Genomic DNA, 25,056 nt, shown 5'->3' on the forward strand with positions numbered 1-25,056 from the left:
TTCATATACACTATACCTATAAAATAAAAACAGGAAGGATTCCTACTTTCCCCCCAGAAACCCTTTGATCAAGCAAACCATTTTAACCTAAACCATCTTTCCTTGAGGAACAAGTTATACTCAAGGAATGATCAAAATCCTATTTTAAATAAATTACAAAGGTAAACAAAAATGTGTTATTGTAAATCAAGGCCTATGATGCCTACATACCACAAATCATTTTTATAAAAAGCAAAAATGGGCCACATGTCATAGTCTATTGAGAGGGCACAGTACCAGTGCAGGCTTTGAGTCCAACAATCTGGGCTCAAGTCCCAGAAGTCCCAGCCTCATGACATAAAAACTGCCCCCTGAGATGAGTTACTTAGCCTCTCTGTACTTTAGTTTTCTAGTGGAAAACATCAATAGTAATAGTGCCTGCTTCTCAGGACTGCTGCAATAATTCACACACAGGCCTATGTAGCAACTTGGTGCATAGTCAAGTGGTAAGTGAACAGTAGCTGCTGAAAAAGAAGTCAGGGAGAGGAAGCAACTTGTCCGGCACCATCCAGCTAGCCAATTACAGAACTAGGAGCAGAATCTGGATCTACTCTTCCATTGCTAAGACACTTTCTAAAAGTGTTTTATTAATAGGTACACATGCACTATGAATGGGTTATCCCAAGTTCCTTAAGTATTCTAAAACATGCAAAAAACAAAAATTACAGTTTACAGTACAAATCTGATCCAAAAAATTACATACAGAAATCTGAATATTTTCTTTTTCAGCATTTTTTTCATTCCTTTGAATTTGAAAGGTCTTAAGATGTGGCTTAGAAGTACACTATCTTTTTAAAAAATTTGATCCTGGGAGGCCAGGCACAGTGGCACTCTCCTATAATCCTAGCTCTTTGGGAGGCTGAGGTGGGTGGATTGCTTGAGCTCAGGAGTTCAAGACTAACCTGAGCAAGAGCAAGACCCTGTCTCTACTAAAAATGAAATACATAGAAAAACTAGCCAGGCATCATGGCAAGCATCTGCAGTCCCAGCTCCTCAGGAGGCTGAGGTAAGAGCATTGGCTTGAGCCCAAGAGTTTGAGGTTGCTGTGAGCTATGACGATGCTATAGCACTCTACCCAGGGTAACAGAGTGAGTCTCTGACTATTAAAACTAAACTAAAATAAAATAAAAGATGATCCAATCCTGGGAAATTTACACCAAGGGTCTTTTCTCCCCAGTCACTTTCACTAGTACCCCCAATGAGATTTAGCATTCACCGCGCACACAACCCCCAGTGGCATCTTCATATACAAGGAGCTCACTGCAGCCTTCGTCAGCAGGGACCAAGGACCTCCTGAATATGGTTCTTGTATCACAATTTTTATTTTCTCTTTCTTTCCATTTCCCTAACAGCTGACATAGCATTAAAGAAGTTTAAGCTGAAGAAAGGAAGATGAAAGAAAGAAAAGAAAGAAGAAAAAAAATGGCGTTAAGGAGGATAAGTCCTATTTCTGCCTGAATAATATGAGGCGTATAATAATTGTTGATGAAATTTGGGACTCTGCCTTTAACAAAAATAACAGGCGCTGGGATGGGAAGCTCCTGGGAAAGGCAACGTGTCCTTCTCCACACTGCCCTCCTTCCTCTCTGTGACTGAGTCAAGGGCTTGAAAAATGAAATACAGGAATTAATTAAACACTGAATGTAAATAAGAAACTGAGATCATCTGAACAGAGACAAACATGAAGCCAGGAGCCTCTGGCCTACTTCTCATTTTGTGAGAAGCAGAGATTAAAACCTTACAACAGTTCTTAGAACATGACTCTAAATGACTGAGGCCAGGAAGAGGACTGAGAACTTGGAGAAGCTCAAAGGGTTGCAAGAATGTCTGACAGGCTCAGAGTGGGAGGACTGAAGCAAGAGGTACTGATGAAAACTCAGCTGGAACATTCTAGAATTGCAGAATGACCAATCTGATGAAAGTGTGGAACCTCAGCAGGCAGAGACAACTCTCAGTTATGTCTCCAGCTCCGGGAGAACATGACTTCTTGCTGGAAATAGTGGAGGGCTTTGGCCCAAAACATGATGATCTTCACAGGCCTCATTCCGGTCTCCTAATTACCTAGGAGTGACGCCTGAAGCTGAAGTGATTAATACAAAAGCTGAGGAAAGTGGCCACTTTGGAGCCATGGGGAGACCAGGAGTCGCCAGGCCTTCTTCTAGAGGCTACTTTCACCAGGATGAGTGGCTCTGGGTGAGCTCTTTCTCCACAAATGGCCTCAGTTTCCTCATCTACCTAGGATCAGATGGAGAGGATGACCTCAGAGGTTCCTCTCCCTTCTAAATGTTACTGGGAAATCACTGCTGGCCATAAATGAACTCATCAATAACATCCACTTCCCATTTAGATTTTCTGAGTAAGTGACTTTGAACAACCATGGCGCACATACACACACACATATACAAGATAATAATTTCTGCAATCCTCTGTTTGTGTCTTTGGCATAATTAGTTCAACACTGTTGGACAGAGGACATTACTTCCACCCCTGAAACTGGGCCGGGTGTCACGATGCCAGGCCACTAGGGTGCTGTGGGGTGCCAAATTTCCACACACTGATCACCTTATCACCCATTGATAAATCTGGAAAGGATTGAAGTTCTTTATTATTAGATGATTAAATAAGACCCACAAAAACACTTTTTTTTTTTTATAAGACAGAGTCTCACTTTGTCATCCCCCAGTATAGTGCTGTGGCATGACAGCTCACAGCAAACTCAAACTCTTGGGCTTAAGAGATTCTCTTGCCTCAGCCTCCCAGATAGCTGGAACTACAGGTGCCCACCATAATGCCCGGCTATTGCTAGAGATGGGGGTCTCACTCTGGCTCAGGCTGGTCTCGAACCTGTGAACTAAGGCAATCCACCCACATCAGCCTCCCAGAGTGCTAGGATTACAGGCATGAGTCACTATGCCCATCCCTATATTCTGCATTCTTAAAAACACTCTATTAAGACAGAACATTACTACCTTCTCCCATTCTGTCAGCTTCTGCCTCAGAGAGGGAGGTTCTCTCCAAAGCCTTCCCACTTTATCCTGCCTTGTCCTTGGAGGCATCAAAGCCTACCCTTGTGGCTAAACTTGTAGCCTTGTAGCCCTTGTGAATGCAGATGTCTTCACCACCTGACACCTGTGGCCCTGATCACCTGGTTTGTGCCACACTGTTCTGCTGTGCAGTTACCCACCTAATATGATGAACAACATCCTGTGGAAAGGCATAAATTAGGGCAAACACCTTCAGATTGAAGATGAGGAAATAAAAGTCCAAACAATCATTTAAATCATTCCTGTCCCAAGTAGAAAATCCTGCACTCATAGTTGACTCTTCTTTGCAATTGGTATAATAAAAATAGCTACCATTTATTGAGAATTATCTATGGGCCTTGATAATGCCTTATCTGATGACTTCGTTCAATTCTGTCAATTCCAGGGAATATATTGAAGAATAAATTCTTCTTCTTTTGCAGATAAGAAACTGAGGCAGAGAGGGGTTAAGTAACTCACCTGAGAGGTCACAGAGCAAATGAGAGAGATGAGCGTCTCACCAGATCTGTGCCACAAAGCCCATGCTTTTAATCACTCTCCCAGTGCTCTTCCCTGCCATGCAGAGCAATGGACTAATGAATAGCCACTGATTAATTTGTGAATGCTGCGCTACGTGCCCTCCTCCCCACAAGATAAACACAGACTGGTCTGGGCCCATCAGAAAGATGCCAGCACACCCCAGAAAGCCAGCCAACCCTCTGGTGATGAGTGACTCCTGGGAACAGTGGTCTGATGGCCACTTCAAAGCACTCCAGGAGAGGCAAAGACAAAAAAAAAAGACCTCCCTTTAATGCCACTTTTTAACCACTGACTCACCATGCAATGCCGTTATAAAGTCAGAAGAGAATTTTGCAGGATTGAATTTGCAGGATTCCACACACTGTTAAAAAGCACCCTGTATTAGTCCAACATTCTCTGTGGAGCCAGTTGGGAGATAACATACTGATAAGCCAGAGTTCACTTATTCAGGACAAGGAATACAAGCCAGATCAGTTCTATTTTTTCCACAGCCAGAATATTTAGGCTTGGCCATCGAGGGCAGAAGCCGGAATGGCTGATCTCCTCTTAACCCTAACAGACTAAGAAATTTGCTTACTGGCCTCACCATGTTGGGATCTGCAGATTTGGAGGTGCTGGTTCCCAAAAGAGGAATGCTCCCTCCAGGGAACACAGCAGTGGTTTCCCTGAACCCCAAGTGGAGATTGCCCTGTGGCCACTTTTGATTATGAATGCCACAGAAACAAAAAGCAAAGAAGGCAATTACCACACTAGCTGGGATGAATGATCTCAATCTCCACAGGGAAACTGAACTGCTCCTATACAGCAGAGGTGGGGAACAGGGTGCCCGGCACCCAGAGGAGCCTCTGGAGGCCGCTTGGAGCCTCCCTGTCCATGAGTGAGTGTCAGTGGACAACTGAAGCAGCTAAGAGACACATAGAGAGGACCACCAAGGATTTAGAATTCCTAGATCATTCCACCAAGTAATAAACTCCAGCAGCATGAGGTACTAGCTGAGGGAAAAGGCCAAGTCCCAGCGGCCAGTTTTCATACCTGAGCAACACTATGCCTCTTCTCTTCCCACCATTCCTATCTGACTATCTGTACCATACAGACCAAACCAAGAAAATAATGCATGTCACCCAAGACTTCCCCACCATGCCAATCGGGATCTTGTGTCTCCTCTTCAGAGTAAGCACATTCTATGAAGCATAGCTACATGGTAGGCAGAAACAACGTTGTTTTGCTGTTGTGTCAAGTTAAAAATGTACAGAATGTGTCATGTTAAAAATGAGAATGTGAAGGGCTGGACTATGTTGGTCATTTAGTTGCTGTCCCCAGATCCAAGTCCACGCCTTGAGATTCTGACCTGTGTGGTGGGGCTGGTACTGTGTACACTGAGTTCCTCCTTTCCCAGCTGAACTGCTATTGGGTTCTGCAAGTAAGGCCAGAGGGAGATTAGGCGGCAGGAGAGGGAGGAAGGGACCTCTTTCTTCTGTCTGCGGCACTTTTCCTGGGGGCAGCATTTGGTGCCAACCTGGGGCATCCTCTGATACTCTCAGAACCAGCCTCATCTAAGCTCAGTGGTAGATACTGAGGACTGACCAGTTAATGAGATAGAAATGGCCTCTGGCCCCCAGGGACTTTGTGCTCAGCAAGGGAAAAGACATTGAACCAACAAGGAACCATGAGCAGTACTGAGAGATGGGCTCCCTGAGAGCACACGGCAGAAGGTGGGCTCCAATGCCAGCTGCCTTGGGACGGATGTCAATGGGATGGCTATGTTCTGGGACTTTGGGCCATCACCACAAATACATGTAGATAAGAGTAATGGCAACTACCAGAATAACTCAGACTGTGTCCTCTGTCTGAAGTCAGCATACCTTTAGAGAAGGCCGGTGTGCATGTGCAAGATTTTTTACATTATTCTGCATTATGGAGTTCTTGTAATAATCATTCACTCATTCAGTCACTCAGCAAGCACCCTCAGCATTGAGGCTCTGAGGACTTAGCAGTGACAAGGCAAAGTCATGCCCTTGTGGGGCTGCTGTTATGTATGGTTGAGGGACACGGTAAACAACAACTGAACAATAAAATACAGCAGAACTACAGAAGTTGGGAAGAAGTTCTGCTGTATTTTATTGTTCAGTTGTATTTACTGAAAGATAGAAGAGGTCCCTTCCTCCCTGTCCTGCCATAGTTGACCACTCCTCTACACTGACCACCTCAAGTTGACCTAATTCTCATAGACTGGACATACACTACATGTCCTTGATGGAAGTCCCTTATGTTGACCAGTTTGTTACAGTCCCTTGGGTGGTCAACTTATACAAGTTCTGCTGTATAAAGGTTCAAGAAGAAAGAGAGGCAGGGAGTGGAAGTGTGAAAGTCAGTAGGCCAAGGGGAGGGGGTGTTTGGGGCAGGGTGGTAGGAGCAGGCCTCTCTGAGAAGGCAGCATTTGAGCAGAAACTCTGAGGACAGGAGCGAATGAGCTGGGAGAAGACTGCAAGGCTTGTGGGCAGAGGGTGCCCTTTGTCCTGTCAGAGAGAAACACCCTAGGACTTGTGATGTGGGGGACGCTTGGAGCAATGCCACAGCAAAGAAGACCCTCCATTGTTGGGTGAGCTGTCTGCTGTATCCAGCAAACCCTGCAGTCAGACAGAGCTCAGGGGCTGAGTTCACATCCCCACTCTGGCATGTGGTTATTTTTCTTTACTTTTAATTTAAATCGCAAGCTGGAGAGAAATGAATTACATCCCCCTGGGTTTCTCTGTTCCATACAATTAAGAAAAGCTATTTCTTAGTCATAAGGTAGATGACGACACCAAGATTTCCCATTTTCTCTCCACAGGGAGGCTGTCATCACTCAATATTAATTGATCCTACATTTCATCCATAAAGCGAGGGCTAAAACCAATTTTTGGCCACAAAAACAGCAACTATTAGGCTATTAAGGAAAATTATTAATGATGTTTCCATTAAAGCACAGCCCTGTTCACATGGCGTCAGCTGCCTCAACTCACATGTTTCTTGAATGTGGAAAAATGAGTAAATTATCAGATTTCTTCCTGATACTGGATTAATTGTCAGTACCTATCTCATTTAAGGCTGCTGGAGGTTTTCTACCATTTCATCACAAGTAGGAACACACAGAAAGGGTGTCTTGGGTTCCCAGCAGGAGAGTATGTCAATTGAAGGCAATTGTATTTTCCTGTTAGCGAGAAAATAAAGTGAAAACAGCAAGAAAACAAAAGAAACTCTCACAAATCGAGGAGCCCTAATAGCATTTATATAAATATTTCCCTAGACAAAAAAAAAAAAAAAAAGTGACGCTTATTTTTAGAGGAGAGAGACGGAATTGGAGGAATCTAGATTTAGAAAAAAGAAAGGAAGGGGAGGGAAAAAACTAGTTGTAGCTCCAAGTAACACACGATGAACTAGGGACATATGGGAAGAGCCAAATCTCATTACCACCGACAGCGGCAACCAGATGCCAGCACCCAAAAAGAACCGATTCTCCAATTCAAGGGAGGGCTCTGCTGCCCACCCTTCCAACTCCTCCTCATTTATTTAAATGAGTGCTAGGGCCTATGGAAGGCTAACCACAGGGCATTTGCATTTCATCAATATGTTTAAATGTCACAAATGCTGACTTTCACAGCTGGATGCCAGGCTTAGCAGCCTACAACCAGGCTGATGAATAACTGTGGTCGATGCATAAGGCATTTCTTAAACATATAATTTGGTCTTGAGAGAGATGAGCTTTGCTCAACAGGCCTATGGCCTGAAATTAGAAAAGGATGCTGTGGATGTGTCTCCATGGCATCAAAGAAATGACAAGGATGGAAAAACAGACACAGTGATCATTAGTTTCTGATTAGCAGAACACTGTAGGGATCACTCTTGTCAAAGACCTTTAAGGGATCAATGCACCCATTCCCGGGTGTTGTGTTTTAGCTGCTAAGGACTCCCATGTGCCCCTTCCTGTGGAAAATTCCCAGAAGCCTTCTGGTCTGGAAGTTTAAGAGGTTTGAGAGAATAACAAAAATCTTCTAATGTTACTCTTTAGACTCACTGAAGCACAGACTATGGACTGTGTCAATTAAAACCCATTTCTTCCCCTTCCTAGCTAATCTTCCTAGAATACAGAGAATGGAAGTCATAAACTAATTTTCCATCTTCTCATGAGAAAAATCAGGCACAGAGACATCAAGTGACTTTCCCAAGGTCACTCAGCAATAAGTGGCAGAGCCAGAATTTCAAGCTAGGGAGTCTGGCTCAAGAGTCTGGGCTTCTGACAAGTCCATAATGCTGTCTCTCGTACAGGAACAAGACTTTGAAATAAACTACCTGTATTAATTATCTACTAATGTGTGACAAATTACCACAAAACTCAGTGGGTTAAAACAAACAATATCTCACAGTTTCTGTGAGTCAGGGGATCCAGGTGCAGCTTATCTGGGGCCTCTGGCTCAAGGTCTCTCATGAGGTTGTCTCAGGATATCAAAGCTGAGGTCATCTCAAGGCTCCCCTAGGGGAAGATCCACTACTCAGCTCAAGGACATGGCTGCAGGCAGGATTCGCTTCCTCTAGGGCTGTTCAACTGAGGGCCGAAGTTCCCCACTGGCTATTGGCAGGAGGCTTCCCTTAGTCCTCACTAACTTGGTCTCTCTATAGGGCAGTTCACACCAGTTCAGTTGGCTTCCCTCAGACAGGTGGGCAAGAGAGCCCAACATGACACCATGACTGTTTTGTAACCTAATGTCATAAGTGACAACTCATGACTTTGGTTATGCCCAGGATGTTCATGAGAAGATGAGAAGTAGCTCCCGCCCACACTCCAGGAGAAAAGACCACACAAGGCTGTGAATACCAGCAGATGGAGACCACTGAGGGCCCCACTGCTCCATATCTCAGTACTAAGAAGCACAAAAGTTGAGTTCAAGTGGTTTTTTTCCCCTCACTTAACTTGGCTTCAAATCTAAGCTCTGTACAGTACTCCTAACTTACCTTTGGTTTGAAGAACAAAACTTTGGTTAGTTCACCCCTCTGGGATACTGGTCCTCATCACTTGCCTTAAGCTACCTCTGACTTTATGCTTTACAGTCAAGAATGTGAAGGGTATTAGGAGAAATGAGTAAGTTTTCTTGATTTTTAGTTGTTTCTGTCTAATCCGTTTATATGACGTTCACAGTAAAAAAGCCATGGTGTAGAATTGTTTTGACTTACAGTTTCTAGATTGGCAAAACAGTGAAAAGATAAGGAGAGGTCGGACCACAAGTCTGGGGGATAAAGTAAAGCAATCCGGAAAGACAGAACCCCCCCTTCTCCCCACACCTTGTCCATCCTCTGGCATTACCTCTGCCCAGCCTGTGAGAAGCAGCAGTAACTTTTCTCTTACAAGCTTCATCAGGCCCTTTCTCCCCCAAGAAAGCCAAGACGGACGGAAGATCTGCAAGCACACACCCCAGGCATCTTTTGATGCACTTATTAAACCCCCCAAAACTCAACCTGTTGGCACTAGCAGCCCAGATGAGTCTACCCAACCTCAGGAAGCTGGCTGGACTGGGAAACTAACACAGAGGTTTTCCAACCTATAGTTTGGTGGAAGCAAGGACTAGACTTGGCTTAGGATTTCCAGGGCCTCCCCGCACCCACCAAACAGCAGAGAAATCTACAGCTATGCAGGGGCCAGCAGGACAAAGAGGAATCGTGGTAAGTCAAGGCAGATATTTCTCCAAGATAACATAAAGACTCTATTAGGACTGTGCTCAAAATGGATTGGTTTCCAAATCTGCGAGAAGAGACACTGGATGAGAACATGAATAACTCTGGAATTTGGCGGGGTGTTTTAGACACTGTTTCCTACACCAAGAGACTTCACCATCTGGTTGACCACTGCATGTTGACACTGACCCTCCAAAAGAGTAAGTAATCGGTAAAAGTAAACAGTCCATTAATTAATTTCACTGAATAACCTTGCCAGAGGAGACTGCTTTCTCTATTAAGGAGAGTCCACCCAACAAGCATTCCAGCTCCCATAGGAATATATTACCAAGCCTGGGTTGAAAGCAACATTCACTCCTCAAGGTGCCATGTTGTGTTCATGTTTACAAACTAACTCTGAATTTGTATCAGGGTGACCGACTGAAATAATCCCCTTCCTCTTTTAAGAGGGCCCGGTGTGGCTGTCAAACAAATGTCTAATCCTCCCAATCAAGCCTATGAAAAGCATATTTATGCAACAGAATGAGGAAAAAACTCTCCGCTGCTGCTAAGTATAGCAGGTTCTCCTTGCCTACACAGCTTTTATTTACCAGATTTGACATATAAACAAAGAACAGTACATCTGAAACACAGAACTGAAGGAATGGCTTTCTAGACTTCATGATAGTGACATGCAACTTGAAGCCAGAGTCACCTACCTTTTCATACCAGAATTACTTTAGAAAATATTTCGTAGATAAAACTCAACAGGCCTCCTCTCTTCTGAAGCATCGATAAAATCTGGTCAAATTATAAAATGTACTGGACTTCAGTGAAACTAGGGAAAGCCCTTTATAAAAATTCTTTGAAGCATTATCACTAATAATAATTAGGAGGGTGTATAGCACATTAACTTGTTTTCAGTTCTGCTTTAACCAAATTAGATAAAAATTATTTCCACTACCACAGGGCTGCTTTTATGAATCCCTACAGAAAAATAATTTGGTTTTGCTTTGACAGATAACAGTCATCACCAAGGAATTTCATTTTACCGAAGGCAGCCTTAAGTTGTTGAAATTTACTGCTTGGGTCTCTCTCTCTCTCTCTCTCTCTCACACACACACACACAGACACACACACACATCTAGGTTCATTTTTACACAAGACTGAGTGTTGTTTCTTGGTCTGGATTTAAAGTGGCTGGGAAAAGAGCATGAAGAGTTTTTACATTAAGAAAGGAATGCAAAGAATGCCTTCCTTCCTCTTAAATCTAATCTTATTACCCCATTAGTGAATACTTAACAATAATACTAATGCTAATAGACTTGGTTGCAACATCAAAAGCAACAACATGGAAGATGTATATATAGTAGCTTTGCTCAGAAAAGCTTAAAGCCAAGTCACACATATTATCTCATTTATCTTTAAAACAAAATCCCTGCAAACCGTAAAAGCATATTTATCTGCCCTACCACATGTTTTATGGGAACTGATTTCCTCACCACTCTTTGCATCTTCTGTTTAAAAACAGGGTCTGTTTTTAGCAAACCTTCCCTCCAAGACCTCACCCATAACTCATGCCATGGACTTCCTTGTATGCATCTTAAAAACAAAACCAACTCTCAGCAATTGTAGAAGCTGGAAATAAAAAAATAAAAAACAGGAAATTATATAACTTCACCCAGACCAACAATTGCTTTTACCCAAACTGAAATTAAATAAATATATACACGCTCTCTCCATGAATACTGCTACACAATTTATTAATGAACAGTGAAAGGAAACAGAAGCCGAAAGTGGGTCAGGAGGAACTGTTTAATCTAATAGCCTGGATATTATATCAGGAGGAACAGATGGCTTCACAGAAGTTGATGATACCTAGAGGAGCAAGGAGAGATTTTCTAGGAAAGAAAAATGTTTCTCTCCCCTACTGTGCATACTATTTTCAGCAAAGGAAGAGTTTATATTCAGCACAGGATAAGTCCTGATTTGGGCATATTTACAAAACTGGGACTAAATGGCAGCCAAGTTCAGACCTAGCCTTGTAAATCCGAGCTAGAGGTCACACCTAGCCCTATTTTAAAACTAGCAACAAACAGAAGCCAACACTATCCTCCAGTGGGTGATTAACCAACACTCAAGTTCTTGGTACATAAGAAAAGTGGTTTCCGGCTTGGCGCCTGTGGCTCAAGTGGCTAAGGCACCAGCCACATACACCTAAGGTGGTGGGTTTGAATCCAGCCCAGGCCCGCCAAACAACAATGACGGCTGCAACCAAAAAATAGCCGGGTGCTGTGGCGGGCGCCTGTGGTCCCAGCTACTTGGGAGGCAGGAGACTCGCTTGAGCCCAGGAGTTGGAGGTTGCTGTGAGCAGTGAAGCCATGGCACTCTACCCAGGGGGACAGCTTGAGGCTCTGTCTCAAAAAAAAAAAAAGAAAGAAAGAAAGAAAAGTGGTTTCCAAAAGGTGATGGGCTGTGTGATCTTTAATGCAGCTTACAGCCCTCAGGGATCCTATGGGGCCAGGGCAGCAGTGAGATACACAGGCCACACAGAGTTGAAAGACCTCAGTCAAGCAGAGCCACCCTGAGACAGGGCCTCCCTATTTGTCAAATGCAACCAAAACATTGGCTCTAGAGGTGTGAGGATGAACAGTGCTAATGTATGTGATGCTGAGCTGCAAACCACACAGCATAGTTGCTAATTTCATCCCTACCATCTATGATTCTCCAAAACATCTGGGCTCAATGTCAGGGAAGGCTGTCACAGCTGGGGTTTTGAACGACAGACCAGAGCCTACCATATCTCAAAGCCATATCCGGGGACCTCTGGTACAGCTGACATTGCTTAAGAGCAATGAATTTGAAAATGGCAAATCCGAGTCCTGGTCCTATCCCACCGTAGGACCTACAGTCCTCACTGAAGGACTGTAGATGTGTTGGGCAAGTTCACTGAACCTTGTCTCCTCATTTGTAAAATCAGGATCCTTGCAAGGGGGCAGAACAGCCTGTATGCCACTAAAATGAGGGGCTGGCCCAGGGGGTCCCTCCCTCCAGGATGAGTTTAAGGTGTGAGGGACATAAAAGTCACCCCTCTCCCAGCTCAGTCAGGGGCCTTCAGCCTCATGCTATAATACCAAGGAATGCTTTGGGCCCTCCTTCCAGGGCTTCTGACGTCTGGCTTCAAGGTTTGTTTGTTTTTACTTACAAAAAATTTCATCAACATCAGTGACTTTATGCTCAGTGCTGCTGAAGAGCTGCAAATGTTATAGATGAATCTGTTATGTTCTAAAACTGCAGGTATCATATTTAGAGAGAGGTAATAAATACCTCATTAAGGGATGGCAAAACAAACACTTCAGGGCACTTGACGCTCTATCTAAAGGAACCCCATGGTGAAACCCACTTTTATCCAAGATTTCTCCTGTAATGCAAATAACTACCCATCCCTCACAATTCTTTCCCGTCCTCTGCAGAGCTTCCCGTGTTGGGTTCCCTGTAAAGTGGCAGAACCTGCGAGACTGCCACCAGGTGTCCATCCTAGCCAATCCCCGCCCCAGCACAGACTGCAAATGAGTCTATTAGCTCTGGCTCTATATAGCCCGTTCTAGATCATCTCTGGGGGGCGTGGTCAGCGTGGGAGAGCAAGCAAAAGAGATGAAAAGGGTAGCTGGAGTGGAGGGAACAGAGCAGGTAGGAGACCTAAGTAGGGCAAAGGCTTCCAGAAAAAAGGCCAAGGAGAAGACTGGACCACCTGACCGCTGGGGTCCAATCACAGCCTACGGTCCTGCTTCCAACACGAGGAAGTTAGAGCAAATGCGATGAGCCATGTATCTGAAAATAAAGGCCAACCTAGACATTGGGATGTAACTGGGCTCCCATCCATCATGCTACAGTTCTGACTGCCCCTGAAGAGAGCCCCCCTCTACCCCTGGATGAAGGGGAAGAGTATAGATATTCGCTAGCCAAGGCCTCTGAGCCAAGAAGAGAGTGTCTGCAGACCCAAACCATTGGGTGCAAAACTATTATGCTGGCCAGCAGGAAGCTGTTCCCTAAACCCACTTGTCACTCTTCTTCCTTCAGCTGAGCCCCAGTGACCTACTTGCTAACACTCATTCCCCTCCACTCAGGCTCTCCCATCCCCAGATCCATCCTTCCCTGTGTGTTTCTCCATTGTGGGTGGAATGGCCCCCAGCCCAGTTATTCTCAAACTCCGGCAACATCAGAATCACTTGGGGCACATGTGCAAACAGGCTGCTGAGCCCTTACCGGAGTCTGTGATTCCACAGGCCTGGAGTAGGGCCTAATCTAACAAGTTCCCAGCTGCTGCAACTACGGGGACCACACTTAAAAACCACAGGGATAGAACATTGTGAGTAAATTCCCTAGTAGACAAACACCTCCTCTTCACTTGGGTCCCTGTATCTCAGGTGCAACTGAAACCCAGTTAGCCCCAGGGCATCTTCAAACCCCAAATGGCCATCCAGGAGAAAAGCTGACATGCTCACACTGGCTCTTTCTTATCTGCACTTCCCCTCCTCCTTATTCCTGACTCAGAACCACACATTCCCACTCCTGCCCTTCCTTGCCTTCTTCTGTGTGGATCGCCCCCTCTGCCCTGCCAACCCCCAAAGCTAATCTGGGTCCTTCCTCTCCTTATAGGTCCAGGAAAAGCCTTGCTTCCTCTGGGAGCTGTTCCTGAGAGCGCAGCCCTTGAGGTGGCTCCTCTTCAAGGCTGGCCAAGTTTTCACACCACCGACTGTACTGGGGCTTCCCAGCCTACGCCACGTCACATGTCAGTGAAACACTCTAGGAAGAGACCAGGCTTCCCGGAACTGGAGGCAACCTGCATGAGGTCCAGACAGCCCCCAGGGTGAAAAGAAAAGGAGTCTCCACACACCCTGACTCCCTGAGCATCACCAGTTGGGGTGCCCACAACCACAGGAACCACCTGGCACTGGTTCTCAGCCTCAGCTCCACGTTGGCAGCACCTGATGTCCAGCTCCCTTCCCGGGGATTAGCTTACTTGGTCTGTCATGCAGCCTGGGCAAGGAAATTTTTAAGCAGAATTTAAGAATCATGTATTATTAGTTTTTTTCAGGACTCTGGCCTGTCCTCCTAACTATATTAGAAGCCACATTAAGGAAATAAATTAGGAATTGGTCATAATATATAGGTAGGTATGTAAGTATTTACTGAATTTATTTTATACTCAAAAAAAAATCACACCAATATCATTTTTTTCTACCATTTCCACTCAGGTAAAAAAAATATATACTCCCTGTAGTCTTTTATTTTTACAAAGAGATTTGTGCAAAAACTATAGAAAGTCTATGTTGCCCCCATGATCTCTCTTTTTCTTTTTTTTTTTGGCCGGGGCCGGGTTTGAACCCACCACCTCCACTATATGGGGCCGGATTCCACTCCTTTGAGCCACAGGTGCCACCCATCTTTTTCTTTCTTTTTTTTTTTTTTTTTGAGATAGAGTCCTGTCTTGGCTAGAGGTCCATGGTGTCATCGTAGCTCATAGCAACCTCAAACTCTTTGAGCTCAAGCAATCCTCCTGCCTCAGCCTCCCTAGTACCTTGGACCACAGGCGCCCACCACCAACACCTGGCTAATTGCTTCAATTTTTCATAGAGAGCAAGGGTCTCCCTCTTGCTCAGGCTGGTTATGAACTCCTGATCTTAGGAAACCCATCCACCTAGGCCTTCTAAATTGCTAGGATTACAGGTGTAAGCCACTGTGCACACCCCATGGTCTTTTAAGATTCTCAAAGTGTGGTCTCCAGAGCAGTGGCATCAGCATCACCCAGGAACGTGATTTAAAGTTCATGCAGATTGCCAGGCCATGCCCCAGACCTGCTAAATCAGAGATTCTGAAGGTGGGGCCTGGGAATCTGTGTTTTAACAAGCCCTCCAAGTGATTCTGCTTCCCCCTCAAGGTTGAGAACTACTATAAGGGAATGGTTGGTTTTAAGGCTTGTCGTCTTCTGGATGATATCTTAGAACTTGCCTATTGCCTCCCTTCGTGAAGTCAGAAAGGCTAACAGTGACAGGACTTACAATTAGCCATCAGGCATCCAATCTTAATTCCTCAAAATTTTAATTTCTCCATTTTCAGAATAAATCATGATCCATTTTTTAGACTAATCTTTTTCCCAGCTGTGAAGAGAGATGGACAGGACAATGGTTATCAGGTGTTTCTGTGGTTGTGTTTTGAGCTAATGTCCCCCAGAATGGAGGTTAAAGAAAACTGAACCCTTAAATGATTCATTGCACAATATGCATGTTTCAAATAAGGAATGTCATCCTGTGTTATTATTATGACCACCCAAAATTTATATACAGAGTTTAAGGCTAAAATGCTGGCAGCCAAAATCCAAGTATGAGCCTGGTCAGCACAATGTCAAAGAAAAATCCCAAAGGTCAGCTCTTAAAGACCTCTTACACAGGAAAACCACAAAGATGGGAATTTTAAAAATGTGGTAATGTGGATTGGTCGTGGAAACTGCAACATGTGTCATGGGAATGTTTTATAAGAAGGAATGTAAGAGAAGAAATAGAAGACAAGCTTGAGAAAGGCAATGGAGCAAGTTACTTTTTTAAGCCCTTCAATTTACGCACCATAGTATGCAGGAGACACGGGAACCAATAAAGCTTCTAACTCTCATACATTGTTGCTGGAAATGTAAAATTGTAAGACCACTTTGGAAAACAGTTGGGCAGTGTCTTACAAAGGAAAAACATACATTTATCAAACAGCCCAGCATTTTTACTCCTACACATTTACCTAACAGAAATGAAAACATGTATCCATGCAAAAGACTTGTTCACAAATGTTCACAGCAACTTTTCCAATAAACAGCCCTAAACTCAAAATAGCCCAAATGTACTAAATAGCCCAGAAGCTCAACAAGAGTGGTTAAACAAATTGCAGCACCTTCAAACAAGGGTATATTACTCAGAAACAAAAAAGAATGAACTCTGGGTGTGTACAACAGCATGGGTGAATCACAAAGGCCTTACACTGAGTTAAAGAAGCCAGACACACAGGCATGCGTGCTGTATGATTCCATTTATATGTTATTCAGAAAAGAAAAACAAACACCAAAACTAATCCACAGTGACAGAGATCAGCGATTGTCTGGGGTTGGGGAGGCAGATGAAGAAACTTTCTTGGGTAATGGAAAAGTTTTCTTATCTTGGATGTGGTTTGGTGCTAGTTTTACATATATTTACATTTATCAAAACTCATCAACCCATACTCTTAATATTAGTGCCCTCCACTGTATGTAAATTATACTTCAAAAAAGTTACCCAAACAAATACCACTGAGACCCCATTTGGTAGGACTGATAGTAGCACTGAGCTCCCTTTCATGTGTAATGGACAAGCCCTGTGTGACAGAGCAGACACCTCTCAGTGCTCTTGAGCTCTGAGACTCCTCAGTCCGACACCTAAGACCTTTCATCATCTGGCCCCACTTAATCCTTCCCCAAAGCCATACTTCCACCAAACTGAACTGCCTGTACTCCCTGTACATGTGATGTGGACTCTGGGTTTTGTTCCCTCCTACAGGTGATCCTTTTTGCATAGAGTGATTATTTCCTTCCACCCTCTTCTTCCTTCTATCTGTTGCCTAACTCCAAATCTAGCTGAGGATCTCAAGTGTCCTTTAACACATATACTCCTGCATCAAGTCTGGGGGCTACTACCATCCCCTCTGTCACCATCACTGTTCTAGTACATCAAGTACAGGTTCTTCATGTGAAAGAGAGTTTGAATAGTGGGCTAGACACTGGAACTAAGCACTGAATTGTGTCTCCCCAAATTCCTATGTCGAAGCCCTAGCTCCCAACGTGGTTGTATTTGGAGTAAGAAAGTAATAAGGTCAAATCAGGTCACAAGGACAGACACTAATCTGATAAGATTAGTGTCCTCATACGATGAGACAGAGGGCTGTGCTCTCTCTCCCATCACTCCATGTGAGGGCACAGTAAAAAAGAAGGCTGTCTGCAATCCCAGAAGAGGCTTTTGGGAAGAAGCTGACCATGTTGGCGCCCTCAACTCCAAGGTAGAATCTTCCAACCTCCAGAAGTGAGAAGATTAATGTCTGTGGTTTAAACCATCCAACCTGTGGTGTTGAGTTACTACAAGCTGACTAAGACAACCAGGAACATCTTCTGTCTGGTTTACCACATGGCCCCAGGACAGCATCTGGCCCAAGGTCAACCTTTCGTAAATATTTGTGGAAATCAATGAATCATCATCCTGTGGTGACTATGAACCCAAGGTTAAATGTTCATAAAAAAAAATATACAGATTCTGACCTGGACCACAGTTTTCCACCCTTGAAAACAGATTAGAACCGCTTTGTCCCACAGGACTTCTGCAACAGTGGAAATATTCTCTGTCTGCGCTGTCCCCCTATGGCAGCCACCAGGCACAGGGCACTACTGAGCACTTGAAATGTGGCTAGTGTGATGCAGGAACTGAATTTTTAGCTTTATTTAATTCTAATTAATGATTATATGTAAGTAGCCATGTGGCTGGTGGCTCCTGCACTGGCGAATGCAGGCCTAGACATTTCAAGCAAGGACCAAGCCCTGGGCACTGGCCTCATGACATGGATTACTCACTGTGCCAACTGCCCCCTGCACCAGACACTCATAAAACACAGTTAATTTCCGCAGAGCTGACACAGGTAGCTTTCAAGTGGTGTTGGAGTGGCTCAGCACAGAGAAGCTGGCAAAACGCACACATAAAAGGCATAACGAGGCACCGTCTGCAGAAACTGCGATGCTTTATGGGCCTCCGTCTGCGACAAAACCCATCACAGGGCAGGTTCATCCCTCGGTGACCAGAGTTAATTGAAAATTTAAGACCCAATCAAATCACCCAGAATTGAGATTTTTGGCAGCTTATGTGCTTCACTGTAAGATTCCTGCTGCTTTTGCCTCTGCCAATCCTACAAGTGAGGCAGTGTGTTCTAATACCGTCCACAACCACACCATGCTTTAAGCTAGGGATAAACATGACAGTATTAACTGAGATCTTGTTGTTTTGTATGACAGTATTAACCGTGATCCTGTTGTTTTGTTTTTGCTTTTAATGCACATGATGTTCTTCCTGTCTAAGCCACCAGGCAGATGTGGGCCAACACCCACTTGTATTTGCTTAAACCAGGTGTCCTCAAACTATGGCCCGCAGGCCACATGCAGCCCGCCTAAGACATTTATCCGGCCACCGCCGCTGCCTGTCCTGCTTAGCAGCCGACTCGTCCTAGGGCCCACAGTCTGGCCCTCCAACGGTGTGAGGGACAGTGAACTGGCCCCCTGTTTAAAAAGTTTGAGGACCCCTGGCTTAAAGGTTGAATAAGCATCTTCTTTACGAAAACTAAGTATATCAAATGCCACCTGGAAATCTTCTACAGCCAAAACCACATGGAAGAGGAATATCTGTATGCCCTTCTCTGTAACACAAGTTTTCTAACAATGGCATTCAATGGGTATTAACCCCTATTTGCCTAGCATCTTGCAGTCTAATCTAACATCACTAGAGATATGGTGCCCAAGATTCTAGAATTCTGTTTCAATTCTGCCCTTGTCGCCCGCAGTACTGCATCTTTGGGCAAGTTAGCCAACCCTTTCTGAGCATCCATTTCCTCATCTGCAAGAAGAAAATATGGGTACACTGCAAAAATGTACCCACGTCCCTCCCAGAGTGACGGCGAGGATAAAACGATTTAAGAAGCCAAACAAAGGCAAGTGTTCATAGCACTTACTTTGTCATGGCCAAACCTGAAAACAATTCAAGTTATTCATTTTTTTCCATTCAGATGAATGGAAAAACAAACTGCAGTACATCCATACAGTAGACTACGACTCGGCAATGAAACAGGGATGAACAAAAATTTTGTAAAGGAATCTCCAAACCAGTAAGCTGGGTGAGTGAAAAAAGCCAGACCACAGAGGAGTCCACGCTCTGCAATTCCATTTAAATAAAAGTCTAGAAAATAAAATCAGCGACAGAACGCAGATCAGTGGTTGTCTGAGGGTGGTGGGCTGGAAAATAAAAAGGAACCATGAAGAGACTTGGGAAAACTTTTCGGGTGACGGAAATTATTCTGCACATGGTGATGGTTTCATGAGTTTGAACACTTTATGCCCACAGCAATGTGCTTTAATTGTATTTCTAGAAATTTCGAAAGTTAGGAAAAAACTGAGATCAGGAATATAAATCATATCCTGTCACAGAAGCTGGCACACAGTAGGCCCTCAACAAATGTTTGCTCCATTCTGAACAATAACAAATGATCTCCTGAGAACGGGTGGGAAAAAACGTGAGGCTGCCAGGAAAAGGGTTTACTAGGACCCAACTATGTAGACAGGCCCTTCTTGGCTAGAAAACAGAAAGATGAACAAGGCTCGGGTTTTTCCCTGAAGGAAACACAAATAGTTTTAATATATGAGGTAATAAAAGTGTCAAAAGTATGGTATTGACAAACTACAGGCAGGAAGAAGAAAGTAATTTTGATGAGACGGTTGTCAAGGAGGTGGGTCCCCTTCCAGGTGGGTGGGATTCTGACAAGCAGTAAGGGGCACGGGGGTATGTCACACACACGGCCCTTCAGGGGACAAGTAGGAGAGAGGCCACAGAGCACAGCTTGGACTTCAACTTCACTTATTCAGGGGAACTCGCCACAGAGCTGTGCATAATCAGATGTGTGTTTTACAAAAACAGATCCTATCTGGAGGGCAATCTGGCGACTTATCAACCAAGAGTCTTGACATTCGCATCCCTCAACTCAGTAATTCCCGAGGAAATAGTCAGAAATGTGCCCAAAGATTTATGTACAACATCACTTATCACAACATTATTTATAATAGCCCAAAGCCTGAAATAACTGAAATATCCAATAAAAGGGGGCTGCTAAATAAATTATGGTACTCTAAGCGATTAAATCATATACGGCCATTAAGTCATACTCTCAGAGCATATGGACGGCAGGGTGCACGCCTCACTAAGTCGCAAAAAAGCAGGATACAAAAATATATGCTGAGTATTCATTCGACAAATATTTATTGATTATGTAGAAAGTGCTGGGCACTGTTTGTAAGCACAGAGGGTACTACAGAGAACGAAACAGAGAAAATCCCTGTGCTCCTGGGAAGAGATTCTGACCGCTGGTGAAGGAAGGCAGACAAACAAGAAAACAAATAGCAATAAGCAAAATGAACAGCATGCCACATGGTAAGGAGAAAACTAAGGAGAGAAATATCTGGGGAGCTGGGGGAAGGTAGAAATGTTCAATAGGTGGCCAGGGAAAGTTTCGGGGAGAAGGGGGCAAGGAGATGGGCTCAAGGGTTGCCAGGGAGGACTCCCAGGCAGAGGAACAGACAATATATAAACTCTGAGCCCAGTGTGTTTGAGATAGCAAGGCCCGAGTGGCAGAACGCCAAAGACAAATGGAAGGAGAATGAAGGCAAAGGGAGCTTGTGCCACTCGCCGGGTGGGGAAAGCCACGAAGGGCTCTGAGCAGAGGAGCGGTGGAACCTGTGGGAACACGCGGGCAGGGCAGGGGCCCAGGTGGGTTTTCTGCAATCCTGTCCCAGCTCTTTATAATGGGCATGCATTCATCTAAGCAGAAAGCAAAAGATAATTCCAGCAAGGAAAACACAATGCAGAAAAGTAGTGTGGATGATACAACCACAGGGACAGGGAAACAAATAAGGAGGTTAGAGAAAAAGGTCAGATGACAGGGATGCAGCAGGGGAGTGTAAAGACAGCACGTGTTAACAGAGGCTTGACGAGCAAAATTACTCTCTGTGCTAATAAAAGAAAATAACCACGAACCCCACCCTCAAAAAAAGTTAAATGAGAGAAAAAGAGCTCCCTCATAATCTCAGCATCCTAACAATCAATGACTTAACATCATGGTGTATCTCCCTTCCACCTTTTTTTCTAGACATGCTTTTATTTTTTTCCTTAATCATCTTACAATACCCAGCACATCACAGGCATCCAAATAGTCACTGAACAAATAAACAGACGGCCAAATGCTCCCAATAATTTTGTGTTACTTTAGCTATGTTGTTAGTCACAATTTTAATGGGCTTGGGTGATGGAATGGCAGTGGTGGACAGGGAGAAGGCAGGATAACAGATGTCTGGCCATTTAAGAAGATGGCAGTGACATGATTCGAGGGCACCAGAAGGAAGCAGTGTGAGGAGGAAGAGCCTCAGAACAGGCATGGCAGCAGGAGGAATGGCAGCTGAGGAGGAGGTGGAGGAAGAGCATAAGCAGCCAACCCCAGGCCAGACCCCATGCTAAGAGCTTGACGCATGTCCCATCTTCTGTTGTTTGCTACTGCCCCATGAGTGGACACTCACATGCTCATATTACAAATGAGCACACTTCAGTCCTGAGAGGCTCCGTAACTTACCCAGTTACCCCACAGCAGATCCAGGACTCCAAACCACCAGTGTGAGGGTTTTTCCTACTCATTCTCCTTTCTGCTCACAGACACTTAGAATATGCCCAGAATCGGGGAGAAAGTATCTAAAGATGCCTTACTTAGGTAGTGTCCAATTTTTGCTCTCAGCTTACTGGGGCCCAATAGGAACAGCACCCTCTTCCTCTTCCAGAAATACATTTTACATATTTTCCAACTGACAATTTTAGCCTGTTGAGTTTTTTCCTTTTCACATGAATGAATCTTCTCTCCCTGACCAGGTAAAAAGCTCCAGGACACCAGGACATGCCTCACAACCGTCCCCTAGCACACAGTAGGTGCTCAGCAAATGCTCTGGATGATGTTGACCATCCCTTGCCAGTCACACCAGGGCCAGACCCTGGACACTGGTAGTGGCAGGTAACCCAATTCCCTCTGTCTCAGGAAAGGTGAGGCTGAGCCCAGAGGGACAACCCCTCTTGAAAGAGGGCAGATAACAGACAGGGAAATTGGCTGATTCACACAAGAGAGAAGGCAAACCCTTTTTTCCCATGGGGCTTGCTATGAAACCGAGCCTGCAGACTGATTGACCCAGGGGCCAAATCTAGCATTATCCACGTGTACTGCTTGGCTCACGTGTTTTTCATTTATTAAAATTTTCATTAGTTGGGCAGCTCCTGTGGTTCAAAGGAGTAGGGTGCTGGTCCCATGTGCCAGAGGTGGCGGGTTCAAACCCAGCCCCAGCCAAAAATGGCAAAAAAAAAGAATTTTCATTTTTAAAAAGTGAGAGTGGATTTTTTAAATGCAAATTTAAAAAATATGGATTTGGAGAAGCTGTTCCCTTGAGCCAGACCGCCCTTTCCAGGTTCCCACAGGTGCCCACCCACCTCCTCTCCAGCTCTGCCCCTAGCCGGCCCTCGGCACTGAGCCGGAGCCCCAAGACCCTGCCTGCCCCGTGTACTCACCAGCACTCAGAGTCGTGAACTCCAGGAAGCGGTATTCATAGGACACATCTATCTTGGTTTCCACCTGAGGTCTCTTCAAAGTTGAATAAATATTCCCAGGCCGTTTTTCATCCCGTTTCTCTAACTTGTTCAATCCGCAACCCATTTCAGCAGCTGCCAGCAAAGGGAAAAAGGGGGGGATGATTTTTTTTCTGAGATGTTGTTTTTAACACCACAGTATAAAAGATGCCATAATTTTCCTGAATACATAAAGGACTTCAGCCTTTATGAAATCGAGAGTATAATTTAATATATGACCTAAACACAGAGGACTACGCTCAGTATCCAGGCTGGCTTTTCTTGCTGTTAAGACACCATTCCTAGCCATCCTGTGATTTTTAAATGACACCCAAAGCACACCTGTTTTATATCTTTTTCCCCCTAGCTGAAGAAAATAATACCTCCAAGTGCCTCAGTTCCACTATAATCTGGTATACATGATTAAAAAATGTGATCTAAAAAGCAATACGGTGCATTACGGTGTCAGCCCATCTGTAAAAATCCAAGAGATGTGTCACCTTCGCCGTGGTTGCTAAGAGGGAATAAGTTGTTTTTATAATTTCCAAACTCCACAGTCCTTTCTACCCTCAACAGTAATTATTTAGACAGGAAATTTATATTCATAAAACATCTCTAAAAGTAGATGGTGGTATTTTTATGGACCTTGTCTAAAAGTCCCCCTTTTCTTCTTTTTCACACCAAACCGCAGGAAATAACAGTATGCTTCCATGCTCTCAGAGTCATTTTAGACCAGAATGAAGACTGACTGAACACTAATAGCAGGGCTCAAGAAATTGGAAGCACAAATCCACGTATATTAGAGCAAAGATCTGTAGCCACCGTTTGAAAAGAAAATGGAGAAATGTTAAAATAATGTGCATTATTAGGGCAGGCTGCACTTCCGATCTTTCAGGGGATAAAACAATGAAGGGTCTTCATTTAGACAGAATGCCTTTAATGAAATGACTTTTCATCCCCTCCCTGAAGTTCAGCAGAAGATATTTTCCTTTTGTGTAGGGAGTACCAGTGCCGCCATCAGAACATATTTCACAAAAATATCAACTGGCCAAGAATATCACACACAGAAACGCGGTGACTGCTTCCTCTTAGAGATAAGAATTTCCTTTTGCTTAATACATTCACAAGGTACCCGACATCCTAAGGCAATTTGGCAAGCTCCAGAAAAACAAACCGAGCCTCAAAAAGACAGTGAGGGGGTTGGCCGAGGGGAGTGGAAGGAGGTGGTGTAGCGACAACCAGGCTGTATTTTTCAGTAATTAAAATAAAGTCTAAAAGAATGGATGAGAACAGGAAGGTTTACTTATGCCTTAATAAGGGAACATTAGTGTCCCACGGCCAGAGCAGACATGATTTATGTGCAATCTGCATGAACTGATTACTTGCAAAATACTCTGTAGTTCTGCAGATATAACAGCTGATATGTACAGAGGCTGCTTATTTAGCTGCTAAAAAGCAGGCTGACTGGCAAAGCAAAAGAGAAATGGACAAGGAGGATTCCGAGTGCTGGGAACAGTTAACCACTATGGCCACCAGAACTACAGAGCCCGAGGCCCAGCAGGTCACTCATTGGCGCGGATTTACCACAGGTGACTACAGGCAAAGCACCATGAGTGATTCAGCTAGTGTGCTCCTTACCCTCAAGGAGTTCAGCCTGTAAGAGAGCAGAGACATTCAGGTTATGACACGAGATGGGAAAATGGCAGGAAGGGGCCTAGGGCAGGTATTTGGTATGTGACTAAGCATGGAGCACAGCAAAGCCAAAGGCATGGAGGCAAGAAAAGACCTCGGGTGTGGGAAAGGGCAAGCTAGAAAGGTAGTGTGGGGTTACAGATGGCAGAGCCAGGGCCACCACTAGCCCATAGGGTGCCTTCATGAGAAAAGAGACCCCCTCCTCTGGGGAGCTTAGTCCTGTCCCAGACACGGCTTCCTGAGTGGAGCGAGAGCTGCAAGGGAAGATCCAAGCCCCTACTTAAGCCCTTGTGAACAATCTTTGTGGACTGGACCTGTCCATCCTCCATCAGTGGGAAAAAGCTAAGCAAAGTAGAATATTTCAAAACTGGCAATGATTAGCTAGCCATAGAGCAAAACATGAAGATAAAGGCCAAGATTTCTCACATAGAATACAAAAAGCTCTAACCACAAAAGACAGTTTTGATCAAGTGGACTATACTGAGATTAAAAACATCTATTCCTGGCTCGGCGCCTATAGCTCAACTGGCTAAGGCGCCAGCCACGTACACCTAAGGTGGCGGGTTCAAATCCCCAGCCCGGACCTGCCAAACAACAATGAT

General features: G+C 44.5%; 1 protein-coding gene across 1 annotated transcript in view; it reads right to left on the bottom strand.

The window, feature by feature from the left end:
- RFTN1 (raftlin, lipid raft linker 1) overlaps nt 1–25,056 on the bottom strand; it is a 205,397-nt gene that overhangs the window by 161,759 nt on the left and 18,582 nt on the right. Inside the window, exon 2 of the mRNA XM_012806319.2 lies at nt 22,706–22,858. Within this exon, the coding sequence (XP_012661773.1) occupies nt 22,706–22,850 (145 nt within the window). The 5' untranslated portion in view covers nt 22,851–22,858. The remainder of the gene's footprint in view (nt 1–22,705; nt 22,859–25,056) is intronic.

This window comes from Otolemur garnettii, unplaced genomic scaffold (assembly GCF_000181295.1).
Source record: "Otolemur garnettii isolate 467f Iridium unplaced genomic scaffold, OtoGar3 scaffold00002, whole genome shotgun sequence".
NCBI classification, from domain to species: domain Eukaryota; kingdom Metazoa; phylum Chordata; class Mammalia; order Primates; family Galagidae; genus Otolemur; species Otolemur garnettii.